The 26,510-nt window shown below is 36.0% G+C and overlaps 1 protein-coding gene and 1 long non-coding RNA gene across 4 annotated transcripts in view; one reads left to right on the top strand and one right to left on the bottom strand.

The window, feature by feature from the left end:
• The first annotated feature begins 68 nt into the window (after window positions 1-68).
• Window positions 69-12,820, top strand: LOC112678558 (uncharacterized). Of its 2 annotated transcripts, XR_003147662.3 has the most exons (3): window positions 153-905; window positions 1,006-1,093; window positions 6,938-12,820. It is a non-coding gene; the product is annotated as an uncharacterized LOC112678558 (long non-coding RNA). The 2 variants fall into 2 exon arrangements; XR_007407044.1 differs by having other exon boundaries at window positions 69-1,093.
• The window catches only part of VCPIP1 (valosin containing protein interacting protein 1), a 30,499-nt gene continuing 16,296 nt past the window's right edge, over window positions 12,308-26,510 (bottom strand). For both annotated transcript variants that reach the window (XM_049103848.1, XM_025477879.3), the window contains one exon: window positions 12,308-17,168. In XM_049103848.1, coding sequence (XP_048959805.1) covers window positions 16,297-17,168 — 872 coding nt within the window. In that variant the 3' untranslated portion in view covers window positions 12,308-16,296. The remainder of the gene's footprint in view (window positions 17,169-26,510) is intronic.

The following is a 26,510-nucleotide window of genomic DNA, read 5'->3' on the forward strand; positions in this document are numbered from 1 at the left end:
GCGCGCGACTGGGGGCGGAGCCGGGGAGCTGGAAGTCGGGACTGGAACTCGCGGGAGTCGGGGAAGGAGCTGGGAGTCAGGGGGTGGGGCCGCAGGGCGGGCCCGCGGCTCTCGCCTCGACGGGACCCGGAGCGCGCCGAGCGCCGCACCGCGCGGGGCGTGCTGGGAAAGCGAGTTCCGGGGCTCGCCTGGAGACGGTCCGGAAGCTGCGGCGAGCGCAAACTTCGCGGGGTGCGCGGACCCAGTCCCTGGGGGTTGGGCGTCCCCGCCAGGCAGTCCTCGCAGCCTTCTTTCAGCCTCAGCTCCTCCACTCCTAACTCCTCGTGCGTATCCCGCCTCGTTAGTTAGGAGGCGCGGTCTTCGGACTTGAGACCAATCTAACCATAAAATTTGCGCGGCCGTTACTGCTTAAGCAAAGAATGTGAGCTGTTTTTTGCCCAGACATCATAGTTCCTGGAGTAGCGAAGACTGTGGCAGGAAGCCGAATATCAAGAAGGAGCAGGAGCGACAGATGAAGAAAAGTGTTTAGCTGGAGTCGTGCTTGACACAGAAAAAGGAAATAAGCCAAGTCTGCGTGCGGTCGTCGCAGTGCTTAACCCCTTAGCTCGGTCCAGGGGGGATCCTTGATGCGCGATGAGGGAACCCTGATCCGGGAGAACAGTGCAGAAAGACAGGAGCGGACTGGGAATTGCGCCTGGATAAGTCCGTGTGTGGTAGTCCACTGTAGAAGGTGACCTTCCTTCACACGAGAGACAGGAGGAGGGGAGAATTGCACGGAAGGAGTTGCCAGCAGTGGAAGCTGCTCCACAGGTTTCAAGTCTAAAAACTAGGAACTGTTCGGATGAGATCACATTAAAGTAGATTACAGTAACAACTAGAAATGGTAAAGGATCCAAATTTGCAAGGTAACATGCTCTACTGCAGAGAGCACTAAACCACATGTTATTAAAACAAACTTACATTTTGCTATTTTGAAATGTTAACGCATCAATTTTTGCAAATCAGAGATGCAGGTGCGAATGTGAATTGAAGAGGAGCTTGCAAGCACTACTTCAAAACTTAAAACGCCTTTTTATAGTTCCTTTTTCTCAAGGTATGGGTCCTGGGACGGTAAAACTTACCTTTTTATATCATTCCTTATTGTGTTGCTCGTTCACTTTTTTTTTAACCTAATTAAGAAAGGAATGTCATTTGAAAACTGATTTCTGATTTACTCCTGGGTCATACGTTACTCAGCTTATTTATATTCTAACAGGAATAGTTTCTGCTATAAATTAGGCTTTTTGTACAGAATGCTTTTTTAGAACTTGAAGGCAGGTATTTTAGATTTTGACAGTAAACTACCCCTAATTTTAAAGTTAGATAAAAATGTAATTCCTCAGAAAGGTCGCATTCCAAAATCACTCAAATCACTTTTTTTTAATTTTTTTTTAAATTTTTATTCATTTATGATAGTCACACAGAGAGAGAGAGAGAGAGAGAGAGAGGCAGAGACACAGGCAGAGGGAGAAGCAGGCTCCATGCACCGGGAGCCCGATGTGGGATTCGATCCCGGTCTCCAGGATCGCGCCCCGGGCCAAAGGCAGGCGCTAAACTGCTGCGCCACCCAGGGATCCCTTTTTTTTTTTTTTAATTTTTTTTAATTTTTTTTAATTTTTATTTATTTTCAAATCACTTATTTAAAAAACGGTGAGCAATGAAAGTAGATCACAGTCATTTGAATACACACTCGAATGTAATTGACAGTTGGGGTTTTTTTTTTATAGCAAAGTATACATTTTTAAAAGTTTTTATTCAGAATATAAAGAATTCTCAAAACAATTATGGGGGAGGGGAGCAATGGAAAAAATGGGCAAAAGATAAGAGCAGACACTTCACCAAAAAAGATATACAAATGGCAAATAAGCCACATGAAAAGATGCTCCACATCATTAATCATTAGAGAAATGCAAATCAAAACCACAGTGAGATACTACCACACAGCTACTAGAATGAGGGAGACAAAAATGGCTAAACATACAAGTGTTGGTAAAGGTGAAGATGCTGAACAAATACAACTTTCATGCATTGGTGATAGAAATGCAAATAGGACAGACACTTTGGAAAACAAATATTTATGGTGGCTTTATTTGTAATTACCAAAAACTGAAAACACTCAAAGGGATGTTCTCATTATCACATTTCTCAATCCCTGAGAGTTGGTTTTGAATAGTCTGTTAAAACTTCTCAAGTTTTTCCACTGAGGTATAGGGGATTAAATACCAAGGGAAGACAGACTGGGGACTAGTGTTGGGAATTTCTCTAAAAGCTGTTTTATCTTTTAAAAACTCATGTAAAACTTTCTACTCCATGACAAATATATTCCAATTTTTAGTTATAAAAATGATTTTTTAAATATTTTCTTTTTTGATTAAATTTTTTTTAATTTATTTATGATAGTCACACACAGAGAGAGAGAGAGGCAGAGACACAGGCAGAGGGAGAAGCAGGCTCCATGCACCGGGAGCCCGATGTGGGATTCGATCCCAGGTCTCCAGGATCGCGCCCTGGGCCAAAGGCAGGCGCCAAACCGCTGCGCCACCCAGGCATCCCAATATTTTCTTTTTTAATTAATTTTTTTAAAGATTGTATTTATTTATTCATGGGAGACATAGAGGCAGAGACATAGGCAGAGGGAGAAGCAGGCTTCCTGTGGTAAGCCCAATGTGGGACTCAGTCCTGGGACCCTGGGATCATGACCTGAGCTGAAGGCAGACACTCAACCACTGAGCCACCCAGGTGCCCCTTTAATTAATTTTCTTAATCTCTACACCCAATGTGGGGCTCAAACTCACAAGCCGGAGATCAAGAGTTACATGCCATTCCAACTCAGCCACCCAGGTGCCCCTATAAAAATGATTTTAAAAATATGTACTAATTTACTTTCTTATTCTAAATCTTTAAATAAACTGCTAAATTGCTTCATTATTATTAAATAAATGAGCAGTAAAGTGCACCATGTTCATCCTTCCCATGGCTATACCAACTTACTCTCCAACAAAGGCCAAATACTCCCAAGATTTACTTAGGTTGTTTGAAAAACTTTTGCTGGCTTAATATAGTACCTGAGAGACTATACTTTTAATTTTTTTTTTTTTATTTATGATAGTCACACGCAGAGAGAGAGAGAGGCAGAGACATAGGCAGAGGGAGAAGCAGGCCCCATGCACCGGGAGCCTGACGTGGGATTCAATCCCAGGTCTCCAGGATCGCGCCCTGGGCCAAAAGGCAGGCGCCAAACCGCTGTGCCACCCAGGGATCCCGAGACTATACTTTTAATAGAGCCATGTCTATCATTCCCATAAATAGATTTTTGTCTGTTGCATTTGTTGCTAGAATCCCAGTCTCTAGAATAGTAATACATCATTATGCTCAAATACAATCAGTATACAATGAATAAGCAAAGGGAAATAATAAGCATGTGAATAAATATGTTCATAAAAAGTATAAATTAAAATTGAAATGCCATTTTATGACTACTAAAGTAGCAAAGTGTTTCTAAATCCTGCAAACAAAGTTTGAATAGGTCCTTGATGTTAGTACTGAAACTGGTATCTTTTTGGAAAGCAGTACTAAGCAGAAGCTGTAAAGATGTGCATAGCCTATGACAGACATTGTTTCTTAATATACTATAATTCAATGCAAGCAAAAAAGATGTATTTCAATGCTCATAGTATTTCATTAAAACCCTAATATGGAAGTATTCACATTTTGAGACTAGTTTAAAAGAAAAGAACAATTATATAGGCAATAAAAATACTGTAATATTAAGATAGTGCCATTAAATGGTTATTACACTACTGGGCCCTTCTAGGTGTTTCACATGCATTCGTCTTAATCCTGTGAGATAGGTACTATTATTTTCATCTACTTTATAAATGAGAAAAATAGGGCACCAAAAGGTTAATTTGTTCAAGGGCATATAGTGGACCAAGATTTGAATTAGAAACAAAGTTCCCAATCACTCTACTACCCTAATATCCATGAGCATCTAACTATCAGTATAGTATGGATGTGCTATAGTATGGTGTAGAAAAAAGCTGATAGCAAAACTGTATGATTAATGTTATTTATGTATATAAGGCCTCAGGGTGTATGTATGTGTCTAACATTATAGAAAATGGTCTATGGACTGCACACCAAACTGTTTAGCAGTGTTTTATTTTGGCAAGAGGGATGAGATGGGAGCAGGGCAGGCTTTAACTTTTTACCCTATGTATTTTTGGATTATTTGACTTTTAAAGCATAAATTCTTGTTTATTTTATTTTTTAATTTAAAAAATGAACTGAAGGGGCGCCTGGATGGCTCAGTCAGTTGAGTGTCTGCCTTTGGCTCAGGTCATGATCTCAGGGTCATGGGATCAAGGAACCATGTTGGGTTTCCTATTCAATGGGGCGTCTGCTTCTCCCTCTCCTTTTTTTTTTTTTTTTTTTTTTAAGATTTTATTTATTCATTCATGAGAGACACAGAGAATGAGAGAGGCAGAGACACAGGCAGAAGGAGAAGCAGGCTCCATGAGGGGAGCCCGATATGGGACTCGATCCTGGGGCCCCAGGATCACCCTCTGAGCCAAAGGCAGACGCTCAACCGCTGAGCCACCCAGGCATCCCTCTCCCTCTCCTTCTGCCTCTCCCCTGCTCCGCTCATACTTACTTGCTGGCTCGCTCCCTCTCAAATATATAAAACCTTTAAAAATATAAAAAATAGAATTTAAATTTTAAAAAGCTGGCAATGCAAAGAAAAAGCTTAAGTATGTTATATAGGGATCCCTGGGTGGCGCAGCGGTTTGGCGCCTGCCTTTGGCCCAGGGCGCGATCCTGGAGACCCGGAATCGAAAATCCCACATCAGGCTCCCGGTGCATGGAGCCTACTTCTCCCTCTGCCTGTGTCTCTGCCTCTCTCTCTCTCTCTCTCTCTGTGACTATCATAAAAAAAAAAAAAAGTTATATAAAATTTGCTCCAATATTGATAATGCTAAATTAATATGCTTTGGCGGAAATGATGAAACCATATATATTTTGTGCTCAGTCTGAAAACAAAAATCAGGTTTAGAATTATATCTTGGATACATAAATGTCTGTTCCAACCTCTCCCATTACCAGTGTATTTCGGTAATCTCTACATTTAGGATGCTATTTTAAGTTTGATGGAAATTATAGATAGAAATCATAGTGTCATAAGGTGCTATAGAATTCTTAGTTTGGCTTTTAAAGGCAAAAATAAGAGTGGTTGATCTCCAAGGAAAAAACAAACATAAGAGAAAAAAATGTTTTAAGTGTCCCTATTAGGGCACCTGGAAAGCAATACCCTGAGTTGTGATCTGGGGTCCTGGGCTCGAGTCCCACATCAGGCTCCCCATAGGGAGCTTGCTTCTCCTTCTGCCTATGTCTCTGCCTCCCTCTGTGTTTCTCATGAATGAATAAATTAAATTAAATTAAATTAAATTAAATTAAATTAAATTAAATTAAATTAAAAATAAAAAAAAAATAGTGTTCCTCTTTCAGGAGCCAGGTGGGGTGATGGGTTAAATAGGTGATGGGGATTAAGGAGTGCATTTGTGATGGGCACTAGGTGTCATATGGAAGTGTTGAACCATGTACAATAATATTGTACACCTGAAACTCATAGTACACTGTGTTAACTGGAATTTAAATAAAAGGTTTTGTTTTGTTTTTAAATAAAGTGTTCTGGGATGCCTGGATGGCTCAGCGGTTGAGCTCTGCTTTCAGCTCAGGGCCTGATCCTGGAGTTCAGGGATCGAGTCCCACATCGGGCTCCCTGAGGGGAGCCTGCTTCTCCCTCTGCCTGTGTCTCTGTCATTCTCTCTCTCTCTCTCTCTCATGAATAAATAAAATCTTTTTTAAAAATAAAAAAATAAACAAAAATAAAGTGTCCCTATTTCAAACCAATATTCTTTGCTCTACTCTTATAGTAGATAGAGTGGCCCCCTCAAAAATATCTATGTCCTTGTTCCCAGAATCTATGAATATAATACCTTAATAGCAAAAGGGACTTTGCAGTTATGATTAAATTAAGGATCTTGCCATGGGTATATTAGTTTGGATTATTCCGAAGGGACCAATGTAATCACAAAGTCCTTAAGAATGGAAGAGAGGAGCAGGAGAGCCTGAGATAGATTTGGAAATGCTCTACTGTTAGCTTTGAAAATGGAAAAAGAGGTCATGAACCAAGGAATGTGGGCAGCCTGTAGAAGCTATTAAATAAATCAAGAAAATGATTCTCTTCTCAGATTTTAGCTAAAGGAGATTCTCTTTGAAATTCTGACTTCCAGAACTTTGGAATATTAAGTTTGTATTGTTTTAAGCCACCGAGTTTGTAGTAATTTGTTACAGAATAGGAAACTACACCTTCTTTCAACATTTTTGGCCTATAATGATAAAAGTAGTGCTTTCTCTTCAGAAGGTGATATTTCATAGTGTTCAAAATTTAGCACTCATTTGAAAAAAAATGAGCCTACTAACTGAGGGTTCAAAATGAAGGCTAGGAACCCCAGATTAAGAGAGAGGGTGTTCAGGAGCACCTAGGTGGCTCAGTAGTTGAGCATCTGCCTTTGGCTCAGGTAGTGATCCCAGGATCCTAGGATCAAGTCCCGCATGGGGCTCCCCACAGGGAGCCTGCTTCTGTCTCTGCCTGTGTCTCTGCCTCTCTGTGTCTCTCAATAATAAAATTAAAGAGAGCGAGAACTCGGGGCATTAAATAAGAGAAATAAAAAATAAGGATACCACAAAATCCTTAAAGCAGGACTTGCTTATCTGTGGGAAACATGACATGGGCCAAGATATGATCTTTAATTCTAATCTTTCTACCTTTACTTTCAATTTTATCACCTTCCACCTTAATCAGAGATAATATCTTTTTTTTTTTTTTTTTTTTCAGCTTCCCCTGCTCTCCTGGCCCAGTACATCCAGGCACTCCCAAAGGGAACAATGAATTTGTAAGATTTTCGGGGAATGTGTGGTTATTGAAGATCATTATTGGCATTTAGAGTGCCAGTTCTAAGGAACACAAGACTTGTAATGTTTGAAACAGTTTTGCACAAGGAAGAATTATCCTGAGTTCCATACAACATTCAATCAGACAGTAACATAAGTGAAAAAATTGATCATAATTGTTTAAACCAGGATCAACTTTTAAATACAAGTGCACAAGTGTTGGGTTTTTGTTTTTTGTAGCTTTAAAATACACTATTTCCAGAAATACAACTGTATGTAAACCAGGGGAAGATTCTATTTTATTTTGTTCAGACCTGATCAAGAGTTGTTTTCTCATTTTAGAAAATCTTACCACTGAGGGTAACTCACCTCAAGCTTTTGAGACAGAAATGCAGCCCACTGATATCCGTCAGCTGGATTAGTTGTGCCTAATGAGCTTTATTATAAATCTCTTCTGTTTCTCCACATTTTGGGAGAGCATTAAAACGATTAAGAAATTTGTTGTCTATGAATATCACTTTAGTAGGGCATAGGGAGCAGAATATATTGTTATAAAAAGGGGACACTGGCTCCAGTAGATTTGAAAATATGGATCTAAATATATCCATCCATCCATTGATCCATCCATCCCATAAACCTGTATCTGCTATCTTCCCTTTCAGCTAAACTTCAAAGGTGTCTTGACTTCTCTAGCCATCAGTCTTCAGTACTCTTATAACCTAAACTTTACCACCATCCATTGAAATTGTGGCCGTTAAATCCAATGGACACTTGAAAGAAATTCATTTTACCTGAACTTTCTACAGCATTTTTTTTAAAGATTTTATTTATTTATTTTTAAAGACTTTATTTATTCATTCATAGGCCCAGAGAGAGAGAGGCAGAGACACAGGCAGAGGCATAAGCAGGCTCCCTGTGGGGAGCCCCATGCGGGACTCGATCCTGGGTCTCCAGGATCACACCCCAGGCTGCAGGCGGCGCCAAACCGCTGCGCCACTGGGGCTGCCCTCTACAGCATTTTTATTACTTCCTTTTATTTGAAACTTGTATCCCTCAATTTCTGTGTCCTCAGCTCCATAATTGCCATACCTCAAAGTGTTTTGGTTGTCCCTGTTCATCTGCCAGCTCCTTAAATGTTGGCATACTCCCAAATTGCATATAACTGTCTTCTCACTGTACAGTCTCTTCCTAGGCCATCTCAACCCCTTCTATAATTTCAGTCACATCCTAGGATTCACAGATCTTCACATGCAACCCCGGCCCCTCTCCTGAACTACATCTAACTCCCAACATTCAACATGTCCCCAAATGAAATTCACTCCCTTTCCACCAATCTGTAATTACTCCTGTATCCTATTCTAAATTAGCAGCACCACCTTCCAGCCTCTTAACTTAAAACCTGAGAGTCTAGATTGACCTTTTTACCATCTCTCCAACATCTTGATATCGCCACTGCCAGTGGTTCAGTTCAGGCTCTCATCTCTCTCCAATTATAGCAAGTCTTTTAACTGATCTCTCCTCCTCTAATCTTGTTCAATCCACTGTATCCTCCACTTGGCCATATGAAGGATCTTTTAAAACACAAATCTGTTTCTTTTATAATATGCCTTGAGAAAGTTCTAACTTCTAGTTGGAGTTTCAGAAAATCCTTCTCATTTTGACATTTGGGATCACCTCACCTGTTTTCAAACAATAGATTACTTTTAAAGCAATTATGGCTATACAACACATTTTGAATGCTATAAACCCAGACTACATAATAGTAATAGTATAGCTAATAAAAATAGAAAGCAGAATGGGAGGATAAGGGATATTATAAAGTATAGAAATGATAATTTCTTCATTTTACATACTGGAAAGTTGAGATAATATCTAAAGTTGATAGCTCAATAAGCAGACTTAGGATATTATATGAAGCTAGAAAGATGATCTAAAGAGAGCAAGGGCGCTCATCTTTCATAATGGAAGAATCAAATACTGTCTAAAGTTGACATATCAAGAGATTAGACCCGTTAGGGAGGTAACCACCTAAATAGAAATAGTTGATTAAGTAATCGGGATGGAGAAACTGGGTGTCTTTCTATATAGTTTTGAAATTTTTTAAAAGACTTTGAGAAAGAGAGACAGAACACGAGCAGTGAGGAGGAGGCAGAGAAGAGGGAGAAGCAGACTCTCCAAGTAGGGAGCCTGATGCGGGTCTTGATCCCAGGACCCTAAGATCATGAATCATGACTTGAGACGAAGGTAGACACTTGACTGAGTCACCGAAGTGCCCCTAAATGACTCTCTCCTTCATTAAAAATGATGTCAGGAAGAATCTTTCTTGCCATTTTATTATTCCTTATGTGTACCAGAGTACCTGGCACATGACAGATTTCATAGAAATGCTTTCAAGATGTGATAAAAGTAGCCCATGCACTGTCCTTTGAGAAACATCACCTTTGGAGAGCCTTCCCACTAAAGCAACAGACCTGCTTAGTAAATGACAATTATTCCAGGTTCTTGAAATGAGAGAGTTGGGAGTTTTATCTAACCAATGAATCTCAAATTTACCCAGATCAATCATCTAAGAAATTATGAAATCCTTCTTTAAATCACCTCCAAACTTGGAGGAAGAAAATAAACCCAAGGAAGGAAGAACTTGAAGTGGAGGACTGGGGTTCAGGCAGGGAAATTGTAGGAAGTGAAATTAAAGCCAGGTAGTACACATTGAAATCATTTCACACCAGATTGGTGTACCTGAAAACAAGCTAGATTTAACAACAGATGTTTAAGACTTATGTGACCACCAAATTTTACTCCTTTGCTAAATTACAAATATAGCCCTCAGGTTAAGAACTTAGGCTATGGAGTCATAAACATTTAGGTTTAAATTCAGCTCTGACACCTATTAAGTCCAGGATTTGGGTAAACTGCCTAATCTACTGAGCCTTTTCCTGAAAGATGAAAACAGTGATGTTATCCAACCGCAAAGAGTTGTTTTGAGGGTTAAAGGAATTATTGCATGTTGTGTTTCACCTATTGTCTACATACAGGGAAATGGTCACTAAATGATAGTTATTATGAATGTGTTTATTGCTTGTTTCCATTATTGGGATGTAGCTCTAAGCTACATGGAATTTGTCTCATAACTGTTCCCCTAGTTCCTAGAACAGAAGCTCAGCTTTTGATCAGTGCTTAACAAACGGATTAAATGAATGAGTGGTTCAAGTATATAATGTTGATTCCATATATCAAATATAAGTCATTATTTTACAGGGAGATCTCATACTATACATGTTACTTTATACATGGAACTGACAAACAGGAATAATCTTCCCAGATTCCCACACAATTTGTTTTTCGAAAGATTTATGTGGTATGACAAATGGACCAAAAACAGATTTAGTTCCAACGAGGAAAGAGTACAAGTTTAAAGAGCCTGTAAGTTTTTCACCTCAGTATACCATACATAGTTTAGAAAATGAATTAAAGACTTTGATTTTTCTGTATACATTTTTAATGATTAGAAACAATCAACTATGCAGTCATAATTGCAGTTACTGGGGTCAAAAAGCCAGTCAATAAAAATAAAATCCATACTGAAGTATGTAAGTAGGATGTTTATCTTATTCACTGAAGTTTTTGAGAGCTCCAAATTATATGGTATGTGACCAGTAGGACCCATGTACAAGACCTCAAGTCCAAATTTGGGACAAGTGTAGCCAACCAAAGCATAAAGCAAAGCTAATTATGTTTAGTTTAAAGCCCACACCAATGTCACTTGTCCCATCAGCACTATGCCATCAGCAAGTGACCCCATGATGACACGATCAGCACAAGAGGGTAACAACTAAACAACCAAAAGGTTATAGTAGAAACGGAGGCCTTGAAAGGCTCCATGACTTGCCTGCCTTAGGTCACAGAACAAGTTAGTCACAGAGTACAGACTGTCAGTTCTCCAGATTTTCAGTATTGCATGTGGTCATTAAGCTCTTGCATTAATATTTGAACATAGAAACCAGTTTTTAGCTCATTAACTGTGGACACAAAGCAAGTTTTTACCTAATAAATTATTTAAATAATGTGTGCCATATCTATGAGGATTTATCCATTTTAATGTCAACTGAATTATTTTGATATGTAAATAACAGTAATAGTAAACATGTGAATGTTTACTGTATGTCGGCACTGTTCTAATCATCAGATACGTGTTAACTCATTTAACCCTCACAACAACCCCAGGAGTAGATATCCTCATCATTCTACTAGAGAGGAAACTGAAGCACAGAGATCACACAGTAAGCAGTGTCCCAAGACTCAACTCTAAAAGTCAAGGGTCTGAGGCTCTGCTCTCACTAAGTTAAACAAGTCTACTCTAACAAAATGAATATTGAGCACACACATTAAAACTTAAAAGTAAATCTGTCATTTTGATTGCTAAGCCATACAAATGTTGTTACTATTTTCTAGATTTCCCTTCTTTCCCTCATTATCTCTAATCAGTATTTTTGAAAAACCAGCACAAAACTAAGTTCTCTATTACAACATGTGTTTTGTTTAAATATTCAGTACGCATTACATTTATGTAAAATGTCTAAAGGAATTTTGCTTATTCTTTTCTAACTGAATCCATTTCATTTATGTTGAGATCACAGTAAAGGGGAGAAATTCCTATTCCTAGATGATGTCCCACTAAAGGAAATTTTAAAAAGACCTGTACTACATTAGGAATTCCTTCACAAAACTGAACTATATTTTCATGCATTATATTATTAAAGTATAATTCCAGGAAACTCAAGCATAAAAAGTTATTTTAAAAAGCTAATGTGGAGAAGTCGAGGGGAAAATCAGTATGTATTAACTTATAGTTTTATTAATATAAAAGAAAACTTCAAATACTGTACAGTGAGGTGTGCTGTAGAACACTATATAGTTATAATACACTATTACCAATTATTTATTACTCAAATGTAATATATACAGCAACAGCAGAATCAGAAAATAACGGGTAACAGCCAGTGCCTTAGGGATGATAGAACATTTATACTATTTAATTGAGCAGTTAAAGCACTTGCTATGTAATTTTTCTAAATATTTACATTATCACTTATTTTTACATATTCTAAAGAGTATTTCCCTCCAAAAAAAGTAGACTTTCTAGCTCTTGGCACTAAGTCTTCAAGTCCAATAAACCTGAAAATAATGATAACCTTTTCAGTCTTTTATTGCCCTACCACAGGCATAAAGGCTCAGGAAGGGACTTGTGCATTCTCAAGAAAAGTATGCAATACCTTCAAATTTTAATACTAAGTAATTGATACTCACAAGCAGATAACATCAACTAAAACTTTTTTTTACTAGTTTTCCTTTTCTTTTACAAGAGAATAATCATTGTATTAATATTATACTACAAAAGCATGTAGACTCCATAATTTAAAAAATTAAATGTCAGATATACAAGTAATGGCATTTTCTCCAGTAATTCACAATTTTTACAATTTCTGCTATTTTGGAACAAACTTTAAAATTTCCACGATTTAATTATCATTAAATATGAATTGAAACACTTAGCATCTCAAAGAATTATTAAGAGTGGCAGAACTTACAGTTAGCTACAAATCTTACAATAGCTCTTTATTTTATTTCTTAAGTAAACATTCTACTATGGTATGTTTTCAAATGAATAGTTCTGGTTTGAAAATTATCTTATGTTAACTATGAAGAGTCTTGACGATGTACAATTTTGTTAAATTATATGGTAACCATGAACTGTAGAATGTATCTACCCAACTTACATAGAGTATGTATTTCACTACTACCGTGATAAAAGGTCATTTAAAATTCATACTGAATGGAGTTTAATTCAATTTTGCAAAGGTTTTTATGAAAATCTTAATATGGAAGCCTTGTTTTGGGAATCATGAAACTCAAAATCTACTCTGCAGTATTTTAAGTGTAGGCCAATTCAAACTTCTATTGAAAAATGAAGACAAAACTGTGTTGATATGCTGAAATAAACACAGTATATTGTTGCTATATTGACCAAAGCATAATAAATGACAGAAGTTATGAGTTAACTTCATACCTAAAGATTAGTTATTAGTGACCTCTAAATTTTTAAAGAAATGTTCACTAGCAGCCAGTATTAGTAGGCAACTACATAAAATAATAGTTGTAAATTTGCATTTAGTAGCTAACATGTGATGTCAGTACAATTCTCAAAAACCTGTCATTAGTAATATATGAGTTGCTAGCAAGTGATCTTCCCTGAGGTAAGAGACCATATGCAAAAGTCTGCTCATTTCAAATTAAGTTAGATACTTAAAAATAATGGCAATAAGGACCTGTGGCTGGGATTCACAGATGCATTTCAGATTGGTATCTTAATTGCAAGCAGTAGGCTTGATTGTAAAAACCAAACTAAAAATCATCAGAAGATATAAAGCAAATTTCACAGTCAGTAGTATTTGCTAAATTTCTCAGGTCTTTATCCTAACATGTCCCAATAAAATACTTGAAACATAGTAAAAGGGGAAAAAACAGGCCTTGGGTTTGCTCTTTAACTAGTTCCTGAGTAACCATTCCCTTGTAGTTCATTATATTCTAGCTCATAATATTTGGCAGTGTCTCGTGTTCTTCAATTTCAACCATTTCTCATTACCAATATTCTACACATACACTACCTTCAACTCTACCTGGACTTTGGGTCATCAATTCAAACTTGGTATTACCTATAAAATGGATTACTAAAATTTACAATTTTACTTCAAGTGAAACATCACAAATTAAATTATAAGATGGAGTTATGTTACTTCTAGGGCAAAAAAATATTTTAATTGATTATGATCTCTAGCTTGAATTCAAAGTTGTGGTGGTCACAAATGGCAGCACTAAAAAATTAGAATTCTGTAGTCATGTATTTGATTATGATAACCATATGGAACAACAAAGGATGAAAATTAAGAAAAACTGTTCCTAAAACTTCTTTGTGAGGTTGATACCTGGCCCACTTCTCAAAAACTACTAATTACCCCAAACGAATTTCAGCAGATTTAAAATAATTTCAAAAAATCCGACCATTCTCAAAATCAAGCCTTTTATTCTTTATCAAAGGAGAACCCAAACTATTATTATTCATACCTACCTGTCTTCTAAATAGCATTGCTGTGGCAAAAGAAACTAATAGTGTGATCAGAGATTAAATGCCTTCTAATGTTCACAAGTGCACTCTAATTTGACTAAATGCAAGTATTTAATAGGAAGATAAAATTTATTTCTGATATTTTTACTATATGCTATGAGAGTATATTTGTCAGTTATTAACTAAACATGCCAAGCCACAGGTGAAGAAAATATTTGTTAAAGAAAAGGTGATTATATCGTTTACCTGGAAGCAGTGCATTTGCTTGTTAAACAGTTTTTCTGTATTTAAATTAATAAGAAAAAGCCAGTTTCAGTGGCTGAAAAAGCCAAAAATAATTATAGTGGTTAGTGGTATTTGTAATTTTTAGATTAATACACAGAAGCACCTATATAACTAAATGGGAAATATTATTTGGTAGCTGTAGTTCTTTATGCAAAATGAGTGCACAATACAGAAGTCCAAAATTTTCCTGCTCTTAACATATTAAGATAATTGGTAGTAAATTTAGAAGAATTGAGATAAAATATGGTTTAAAATGTGATGTGATAAAACTAACCCAAATATATATCTTGCTCAGATATCACCTGCAAAATGTCTAGATTCTCCATTCTTTCCTTATTCGAATGGAGTAATTCATTTAGTAAATGGATTAAGTCAGAGATACTTTCATAGAAAGAAATCCAAAACCTCCCTCTCTTTGGAAACACAAGTCAAAATACTGCCTATGTTCATTATAAATCAACAGGTTGAAATTTTGAAACATCTAATAATATACTTTCTGATGTAAATTTTCTTAGACTGCAAACACAGTTCTGCATCTGTTACATGTGCAAACAGAGACAGCCAGGCTTTAATGCTCTAGATAAGAGATTGTATTAACATACATTTTGTCTTTCATCCATTCAAATTCAACTTAATTTCAGTGAACAAAAGAAAAAGATGGATTGAAATGTACATTTCAGAATACAGATTTGCAGAACAGGATAAAATAGTGCAATACCAATCTCAGGATAAACATTCTTTGTCTTTAAGATAATAAGCATGAAAGCTGCTTTTTGAGGAAACTGGCACTAAAGATTTGATGAATACACTATTTAAGCAAATGCCCAGTTGATCAGGGTCTGATGTAGTAAAATTTGCATCCAAATCCAAGTGAAGCCAACAAATAAAGAAAATCTTATGGATGCTAAGGAAAAAAGGAAACATTTTTTGGTTCAAAGGGGCTCAAAGACACTTAGCATATATAAGCTTAAATACCATTGATCAAAATTGTAGAACAATGTAACTCATTCATAAAGATAAATTCTTATATATAAATTCTCTGTGAATCTGACAAACTCTGAAAATTAGAGATTAACTACTGCTACCATTATTTTTATATTTTCTACCACACTTTGCAATCAACTTTTCTCAAGATTAAGGAAAAAAAAAAATTCAGTGGTACTTGACCAGGCCAGGATTAAAAAAATAATGGTAACATTTTATCAACAACAGAGCACACAATTGGCTGTGTTGGCTCAGACAGCAACATTACTGAATCACATTGACTTTATCATTCTAGAATAGATATTTTCCCCCAGCCTTGCTCAAGTCAGCAAAATGTTATATCATTACACTCTATTCTCAAGATATTTTCATCAAGAATATGTATCTCTATGAATGTGTTTACGTTCACGGAAATGTCGGATCTGTCTCTAATAAATCCTTCTATGAATTTTAAAATACAATTTAGTTCAGATAACCTTTAAATTTACATAAATCTTTTGACACTCAAATATGTGGAATGGTTACCTTGATGACATCGATGTTAGCAAAATCTCATTCCCCCCTCAGTTCTAGCCTTTTCAGGAAATCAAACATTAGCAAGAGAATTTTCATGTTTGAAACATTAAGACTTTCATGGAATTAAAATTACAAAAAACTTCCAAAGAACCACATGTATGGAAGAAATTCAGCAGATCTAATAACTAATTTATAGGAATTCAGAGCCAGCCTGGGCAGCAGTATATTAAAAGCTATTGCCAATCACACACTTGCTGTCATGCACTGAATAACAAGATATAATCTTTGAATTATATACGTACAAGATTTTTTATGACTAATCAAGTTATGTGGCCCAGCCAACAAATGTTACATATTCACAATAAACATTCTGCCTTTATTAGCCTCTAATTAAATCAAGAGTGATCCATTGGCTCAGTTGTGTTTGTCATCTCAGCATCTTGACTATCCATCTCTTCAGGCTCCTCCACTGAATTTCCCTTTTGTGCTTTTGACCTTGTGGCAAATGCAGCTCCCAGGGCCTCTGCCACACAGCTATCAGTTGTTTCTGTATTCAAATTTTCAGTGCCACCAGTTAAAGAAAAAGATTCAGGTAAGCCAGTCTGAAGACTCCCAGACTTCACAGAAGAACTTACAACTTCTACTTTTCTTTGAGGAAGATCAGATGGTGACTGCTCTGTACTTTGATCCCGCAAATGCTTGTCCATCGAAGCTTGGATGGAAGAAACCATTTCCTGCAATTTTTTTCGCTGGGCCTCAACCAAATCAGGATCAAGCTGCCTGCTGTCTCTCATTGTAACTACTCCAGGAGCTATTCGAATAAGCTCACTATTACTAGGAGCAGCTGTGAATACAGAAGGCTCTATTTTAATGGAACTATTACTAAAGTCTGTCCCTGTATTATGCTTCCTTACAACTGGGGCTTCCCTAGCTCTTGAATCAAGGTGTGGGTTACTAGATGCAGTTCCTAGAGAATGCCCTTTTCCCTGAAAGGCAGTTACATTATGAAGCTGCTCTGATTTCTTTTTCACTACTCCACCACTACCTAGTTTTAATAGCCCATGTGAGGGACTTGATTCTCTACTTCTTGTAGTAGCCTCTGCTCGAACCTGACTTACAGCCTCTTTAACTAAATCTTCAACATCAGGACCGATGGGGAAATGTCCTGCAGCATCCACACACAATTCCAGTCTATCTTCAGAAGCATTATAGACAAAGGTTTTGCCAGGCAGATGTGGAAAAGTACAATGCTTGCCATCAGCCATACCTAAAGAAAGGGAAAAAAGGTATTTAACATTTTAAAGTCGTACTTATATAGTAAACACAATTATAGTTGAAATAGTGAATTTTCAACAATATCCAGAACAGTTTTGAAAACAAAACTAACTTAAAAATAATTTATTATATTTATTAATATAATTTAATAATATTTAAAAAAAGAAATATCATGACAAACCTTACTGTAGTTCCCCAGGAGAAACTGTGAGGTTTTGGTTTTTTTTACAAATACCATTAACCTATTACAAAGTTAGGAAAAGGGCTTGAAACAAACAGCTAAGCTATGAGAAAACACTAGCAACAGTGTTATTAAAACAACTGCTTACAGTAAAGCGACAAGAAAATATACTTTCATTTGCTAATTCAAATTTAAAACTTTGGGGCAGCCCGGGTGGCTCAGCGGTTTAGCGCCGCCTTCAGCCCAGGGCGTGATCCCGGAGTCCCGGGATCGAGTACCACATTGGGCTCCTTGCATGGAGCCTGCTTCTCCCTCTGCTCTCTCTGTGTGTCTTTTGTGAGTAAATAAATAAAATCTTAAAAAAAAAAAACTTTAAAGCTTTGTAAAAATACCTATAAGGGCAAAGTGTGCTGTACAGTGTGAATTAAAAATCATAAGGAATTCTACTGAATTATAGAATAGTAGAATAAACAGTTTTCTCAGTGTACTTTAGGTATATCTTTCACAAATATAAAAGATATAAACTTTCAAAATAAGATATAAACTTTCAAAATAAGAAATTCCATAGTTAAAGTAGTAATTATGAGGGCATATTTAGGAAACATTAATGCACTGTGTCTTTGGTATAACTGTAAGAAGTGACACTTGGTCACAATAATGAAAAAGATCTTAATTCAATAATTTTGAAATAGTTGTATTTCTTATTACTCCTCTTATTCCTCTCTGGTAAGTCACAAACACCAAAATAAGCCTGACTTACAGATGCTCCTCAAATGACTCCTGCAATTTTTACTTCTCACAATCAACTAATGATGCAATAGAAGAACTTAAAAGCAGGCTGCTCTTTATTTTCTAGTGGAGGACCTTGGTCTCACTATCTGGTATTCCAAAGTTTTATACTTTTTCCAGCTTGTGTATAAGAAAATTGTATTTTAAAAACTACTCAATATCCTTACATTTTAAATTTGTTAATCAAAGTATACTCCAAGTATGCAAAAATAGAGGTTTTCAAATTTTATAAAACCAAAGATTTTCTATGTTAACACCAAAAGAAAGATGAAGTACAGAACTCTTATTTTATTTTTTTGGAAGTAGGCTTCATGCCCAGTGTAGAAGCCATGAAATAGAGAACTCTTAATAACGTATGCTGCAAAAGGGTATATATATGGCAAAATATATAAAGGCAAAAGCAAACTAGTTAAAAATGAATGGAACGGTTAATGCTATACAAATACAGAGGTGAAGGATGAGTGAACTCTGGAATGCTTAGTGGGCATTTAGTTAGTCTCCAGCTTTGTAGGTTATCAAGAATAGTTTTTCCTCCCTCCTCTGAAAGAAGCTACAGAGTGGTTCTAATATATCTCACTGTGAATATTCCAAATAACAAGAGAAAAGAACTAAACCCCAAATGAATAAAGAACATACAGTAATTTTAAATAAACATTCATCAGTGATAAGTATCCATTAATACAAATCTAACTAAGATTTCCTCTTGACAGAAAATTTTTGGCAGAGGTAACCGATAAAAAAGAGACAGACAAAACTTAAAATCAGAGATGTGGTCTAAATAGTGCACTTCAGGCCACAACCCTGGAATCCACTTATTACCAATCCCCTATCTCAGAGATCCGTAAAACCTGGATCAAGAAACAAGGTAACAAAAAAAAAGAAAGAAAGAAAAGAAAGAAAAGAGAAAAGAAAAAAGAAGAAAAAGAAAAAGAAAAAAAGAAAAAGAAAAAGAAAAAGAAAAGAAAAGAAAAAAGAAACAAGGTAACAAAGAAGAGAATTTTGAATGATTAAGTCCAGGGATAACCCTAGGCAAAACTTTCAAACAGTCATTTCAATGGATAACATCTATTGAGTCTCACTATGTGCCACAATGTGCCACTATTGGTCTAACTAAAATAGACCCTGAAGACTCAAATAAAATGTAATTCTTAGGAGACAGGTCCAAACAGATTATAATACAATCAGGTAAGTATAATGATGGATATACTATTCACTTCACTGATTATTTGAGGATTAAATGAGAAAACATGTAAAGCATGTACTACAAGTGCCTAATATAAATCAGGCAGTCAATAGTTTTGGTTCCTCTATTAGATCAAAAATAGTTTTGTAATTGTCTCCAGACTGCTACTGTGATGCTTTCTCTTGGCCATCCCTGGAAAGAATCCTAGTCCCACACATGTTCATCAGAGTATTTACAATGAAACACAGAAAACAATCTAAGTTAAGCTTTCATCAAGAAGAGAATGGTTAAGAAAATTATGGTCTACCTATTAATATGCAGCTATTAATAATTGATATAAATAAGAAACCTATGATGCTTCACATATATAGCAAAATGTGCATGAATAGCAGGAAACAAATCTAAGCACTATAATTATAATCAAGCCAAAACACATACATATAAGGCAAATATTTAAAAATTATAGGTGATGTTTCCCATTTCTATAGTTTCTAGACCTTTTACATTATTAAATACATTTAAAATATGTATTAAAAAATCAATGTAAAAAAATCAATGTTATGGGTTGTGCTCCCTCTAAGCATAATCATTCAGGTTTCATATAACTTAAATAGTCTTTTGAATTTTAAGAATCAAAGTGTATTAAAATTCCTCTATCACATAACAATTCCATCACATATATACACCAAAAAATATGTATACTAATATTTAGAGCTACATTCTTCCTTACATCAAAAAAAAAAACAAACACATAAATGCATAATGGGTGAATAATATTAAAATGATAAAACAGAATATAGTAGTGAAAATGAATGAATGGTACTTGAATCCATCAACATGAATGAATCTGAAAAAGTGTTGCATAAAAGAAGCAAATCATAGAGAATGTATAAATAAAGCATAATTTTCATTTTCATAAAGTTCAAACTCAAACAAAACTCAACATAAGATGAAAGATACCTATACAAGTTTTAAAACCAAATTTGTGGGGGATCCCTGGGTGGCTCAGCGGTTTGGCGCCTGCCTTTGGTCCAGGGCATGATCCCGGAGTCCTGGGATGGAGTCCCACATCGGGCTCCCTGCATGGAGCCTGCTTCTCCCTCTGCCTGTGTCTCTGCCTCTCTCTCTCTCTCCCTCTCTGTCTCTGCCTCTCTCTCTCTCTCTGTCTCTCATGAATAAATAAATAAAATCTTTAAAAGTAAATAACAAAATAAAAAAATAAAATAAAACTAAATTTGTCATTCATGTCTGCATTTATCTCTGTATAAAGACCTGCAAGGAAACTTACATTTTAAGCAAAAGAACTTTAAAATATCTTTCCAATTATAAAGAATAGAAATATTAATAGTCTAGATATTTTGGGAAATATTTCTGTTCTAATGTTGATATAACCATCTGTTTGTTAGGGTGAATTTGAAAAAAGTAAGAGAAACACATTCCAGTTTTTGGAGGATATGGGTATATGTGTTTTTGGGGTGAGGAGGGCTTGATATACTTTGATTCTCTGATTACAAGATAATAATAATGATTTGCCACATCCATCTGTCCTAAACAAAAGGGGTGAGGTGCACCTGGCAGAGGAACATGCAACTCTTGATCTCAGGATCAAAAGTTGGAGCCCCATGTTGGGTGTAGAGATTACTCAAAGAAAGAAATGAAATTTTAAAAAATATAAAACTTTGCCACAAATATCTGAAGGAACTGTATTTTGAAAAGTAAAATAATTTTCTGACAATGACCCATTTCAAATGGTTGTTAGAGTCAAAAGAATTTTAATTATTCTGCAAATAACAGCTGATATTATAATAACAAACTAATTAGCTAATTATTTATTAAGTACCAGGTCCTTTGGTAACTGCTTTTTGTGCATGATCTCATTTGGTCCTAACTACCCTGAAATTATAATACCCACTTTATTAATTAAGAAACTGAGACTTAGAAGTCACACAGGCAGTAGGTCGTAGAACCAAAATTTGATCTCAGATGTTCTTACTTCAGAGCTCTAAACTACTTCCTAAAAAAGGATAAATAACACAGGTAATATTTTAAAAACTACAATGGCTCTACTGAGAGATAATTCACATACAATTCACTTGTAAGTATACAACTGAATGATTTTCAGTATATTCACAGAATTGTGCAACCATTACCATAATCACTTTTAGAACATTTTCATCACTCCCCCCCAAAAATCCAAACCCATTAGCAGTCATTCTCATTTCCTCCCCCTGCCCTAACTCCCAGCTCTAGTCAATACTTCTCTCTATATATAGGTATGCCTATTCCATGACATTCATGTAAATGGAATAACATATGGTCTACTGTGACTAGTTTATTTCATGCAGCATATTTTCAAGGTTCATGCATGATATGGCATGTACTAGTACTTCATTCCTTTTTATTGCCAAACATACTCCATTGTACGGATATACTAAATCTTACTTATCCAATCATCAGTTGATGGAAATTTTGGGTTGTTTCCACTTTTGACTATTATAAATAATGCTATTATGACCATTTGTGTACAAGTTTTGTATGGATAGGTTTCATTTCTCTTAAGTACATACCTAAGAGTAGAATTGCTTGGTTGTAACCACGTTAAACCTTTTAAGGAACTCCCAGACTGTTTTCCCAAGTGGCTGCACCATTTTACATTCCTACCAGCAGTATGAGGATTCTAATTTCTCTGTATCTCCTTGCCAACCGTTCTTATTATCTGCTTTTTTGATTATATCCAGATATGAGTGTGAAGTACTATGTCATTGTGGTTTTTATTTGCATTTCTCTGATGGTTAATGATGCTGAGCATCTAAACATCGGTTCATGTATTCAATGACCATTTATATATTTTCTATGGAGAAATGTCTGTTCAGATCCTTTGCCCATTTTTTAATCAGGTTATTTGCCTTTTAACTGATGAGTTTATTTTTATTTTTTTTAAGATTTTATTTATTTATTTATTTATTTATTTATTTATTTATTTATTTATTTATGAGAGAGACACAGGCAGAGGGAGAAGCAGGCTCCATGCAGGGAGGCCGATGTGGGACTTCAATCCCGGGTCTCCAGGATCACGCCCTGGGCTGAAGGAGGCGCTAAACTGCTGAGCCACTCGGGATGCCCCTGATAAGTTTTTTATATTTGAGATACAAATCTATTATCAGATACATAATTTGCAAAATTTTTCTCTCATTCTGTGAGTTGTCTTTTCACTTTTTCTTTTCTTTTCTTTTTTTTTTTTTTAAAGAGAGACAGCACAGAGAGAGGTAATCTTAAACAGGCCCCTTGCTCAGATAGGGCATAACATGGGGCTCGATCTCACAACCCTGAGATCATGACCTGAGCCGAAAGAAAGAGTCAGATAGATGCTTAACCACTGAACTACCCAAATGCCACTGTCTTTTCACTTTCTTGATAGTGTTCTTTACAGAACAAAAGTTTGCTTTTTATTTTTTTTCTGTTGTTGCTTGTACTTTTGGTGTCATATCTAATGAGTTTTTGCCAAATCCAAAGTCAAGAAGTTCTATGCCCATGTTTTTCCTAAAAGTTTTCTAGTATTAACTCCTATATTCAGGTGGTGGATACATTTTGAGTTAATTTTTTTATTTGGTGTGAAGTAGAAGTCAAAACTTCATTCTTTTGTATATAAGTATCCAGTTGTCTCAGGACCATTTGTTTTAAAAACAGTTCTTTTAGGGCAGCCTGGGTGGCTCAGCGGTTTAGGGCTGCCTTCAGCCCAGGGCCTGATCCTGGAGACCGGGATCGAGTCCCATGTCAGGCTCCCTGCATGGAGCCTGCTTCTCCTCTGCCTGGGTCTCTGTCTGTCTGTCTGTCTGTCTCTCTGTCTCTCATGAATAAATAAATAAAATTTTTAAAAAATAAATAAAAATAAAAATAATTTCAAACTACGGGATGCCTGGGTGGTTCAGTGGTTTGGTGCCTGCCTTCAGCCCAGGGCGTGATTCTGGAGTCCCAGGATCAAGTCTCACATTGGGCTCCCTTCATGGAACCTACTTCTGCCTCTGCCTGTGTCTCTGCCTCTCTGTGTCTCTCATGAATAAATAAATAAAATGTTTAAAAAATAGTAATTTCAAACCAGAAACAAGGCTATTTAGTAAATAATCAAGAGTCATCCCCACAACCATCCACCCCCCCCCCGACAAAAAACACATGAGGGAAGTTACATTCAGTTTCATTTCGTGCATACTTACCCTCATTACTCAGAACACCATTACTCAATCCTAATTAAAAACTAACCTTTAAAAACCCCATTACCTGTTATCAATATAATTCAGGATATAGAATAAAGTAAAAAAAAAAAAAAAAAAAGAATAAAGTAAAAATATAAAGTAAAAAGAAAAGGATTCAAAAATAAGGGGGGGAGGATGCTTAAGAGAGACATTTATAGCTTTAACGCTTTTATTAGAAAACAAAACAATTTATAAACAATAATCTAAGCTTCAACATAAACTAGAAAGAAAAGGGCAAATTAAACCCAAAGCAAGCATAAAGAAGGAAAAAATAAACGTAAGGGCAGTTTCAATCAAACTGAAATCAGAAAAATAGAGAAAACCTCTGAAACCAAAAGCTTGTTCTTTAAAAAGATCAATAAAACTGATAAACCATTAGCTGGATTGGTCAGCAAAACAAGAGAGGCACAAATTTCCCGTATCAGAAATGAAAGAGCACAGACTCTACAGATGTTAAATGAACAGTAAAGAAATATTCTGAACAATTTTATGCCAACAAAATTGTTACCTTGGATGAAATGGAGAGATTTCTTGAAAGACTAAACTAACAAAGCTTACCCAAGAAAAAAAAACATAACCTTAAGAGGATTCTATTAAAGAAATTAAATTCATAGCTAAAAACTGTTCCACAAAGAAAACTCCAAGCCCAGATGCCTTCACTAGTAGATTCTACCAGTTAAGAAATAATTGTATCAAAAAAAAAAAAAAAAAAAAAAAAAGAAATAATTGTATCAAAGTATTACAAAACCTACCAGAAAACGAAGAATAAACACTTGCTAACTCTATTTTATGAAGCCAACATTACCCTGATTAAACAGTCATTATAAGAAAAGTATATACCATTATACCCCATGAACACAGTTGCAAATCTCTCACCAAAATACTAGTGATTTGAATCCAGCATGCAAAGTCAGTTCCAAAAATCAATCAATGTAATTCACCCTCTACTAATAAACTCAAGAGAAAAACCATAAGATCATTTCAAAAGATCCTGGAAGAAAGCACCTGATCAAATTCAACATCCAAAAATCAATCAATGTAATTCACCTTACCAATAAATTAAGAAAAACCATAAGATCGTTTCAATAGATGCAGGAAAAGAGTACCTGATAAAATTTAACATCCATTCAAAATACAAACTTTCAGTATACTATCAATAGAATAACCTGATAAAGGGCATTTCTGAAAAAACTACAGGCTGAATGCTTTCCCCTGAAAATCAGGAATAAGGCAAGGATATCTGTTCTCACTGTATCTATTCAGCAATGAACTTACAGCCAGTGCAATAAAGCAAGAGAAAGAAATATAAGGCATACTGACTGAAAAGGAAGAAATAAGGCTGTCTTTTATTTGCAAAAGACATGATGACCTACCTAGACAATCCACAGAATCTGCTAAAAAGCTACTAGAATATGTGCATTTATTTTTTTTTAAGATTTTATTTTTTTATTCATGAGAGAGACAGAGAGAGAGAGGCAGAGACACAGGCAGAGGGAGAAGTGATGCAGAACTCAATCTCAGGACCCTGGGATCATGCCCTGGTGCTCAACCACTGAGCCACTCAGGCATCCCTAGAATATGTGCATTTAGCAAGATTATAGGATACAAGGTCAAAGCATAAAAACCTAGCTTATTTTCTATGCACTAGCAAAGAACAAAAAGAAATTGGAATTTTTAAAAAAAACATTTATTTATTTACTTGAGAGAGAGCAAGAGAGAACGGGGAAGGGCAGATAGAAAGAGAGGGAGAGAATCCTAAGCAGACTTGACACTGAGTGCAGAGCCCAACATCAGGGCTCGATCCTACAACCCTGAGCTGAGATCATGACCTGAGTCAAAACCAAGAGTCCAATACTTAACCAATTGTGCCACCCAGGTGCCCCCAGGAAATTGGAACTTTAAAAAACCATCTTTTAAAATAGCATTCCCATAAAAAAATAATAATAAAGTAGCATTCCCCAAACATGAAATATTTAGGTATGAATCTAACAAAGGATATGTAAGAATTGAATGCTGAAAATTACAAAATTTTGATGAGAAATTAAAGAAAACAAGTAAGTGGAGAAATACAATGTTTTCATGAATTAGAAGATTCGATGTTGTAAAAATACCATTTATCCTCAATTTGATATAGAGTCAACAATTCACAATAAAAATCCCAGTAGACTTTTTCGTAGGAACTGACAAGTTGATTCTAAAATTTATATGGATAAGCAAAGCACCTAGAATACCCAAAAATTTTTTTTGGGAAAGAATAAAATGTTTTCAATGACATGAATGGAGCTAGAGAGTATTATGCTAAGTGAAATAAGGTAAAGAATGACAAACACCTTTTGATTTTACTTACGTGGGATTTAAGAAACAAAACAAATGAGCAGGGGATCCCTGGGTGGCTCAGCAGTTTAGCACCTGCCTTTGGCCCAGGGCGTGATCCTGGAGTCCCAGGATTGAGTCCCACATCAGGCTCCCTGCATGGAGCCTGCTTCTCACTCTGCCTGTGTCTCCGCCCCCTCTACCTCTATCTCTCATGAATAAATAAATAAATAAAATCTTTTTTAAAAAACTTAAAAAAAACAAATAGGCAAAGGGGGAAAAGGGGGGAAGAGGAAGGGAGAGAGAGGGAGGGAGGGAGGAAGGGACGGGGGGTGGAGAGAGAGAGAGAGAGAGAGAGAGAAAGAGAGAGAGGAAATCAAGAAATAGACCTGTAACTATAGACAGCAAACTAATGGTTACTAGAGGGGAGGGCATTGGGGGGATGGGTTAAATAGGTGATGGGGATGAAGAAGTGCACTTGTGATGAGCACCCAGTGTTCTTTGAAAGTGTTGAATCATTATATTGTACATCTGAAACTAATATTACACTGTATGTTAACTAGAATTTAAATACAAACTTCAAAAAAATAGAAAATATAAAGATGGAGGACTCATACT

This window comes from Canis lupus, chromosome 29 (assembly GCF_003254725.2).
Source record: "Canis lupus dingo isolate Sandy chromosome 29, ASM325472v2, whole genome shotgun sequence".
NCBI classification, from domain to species: domain Eukaryota; kingdom Metazoa; phylum Chordata; class Mammalia; order Carnivora; family Canidae; genus Canis; species Canis lupus.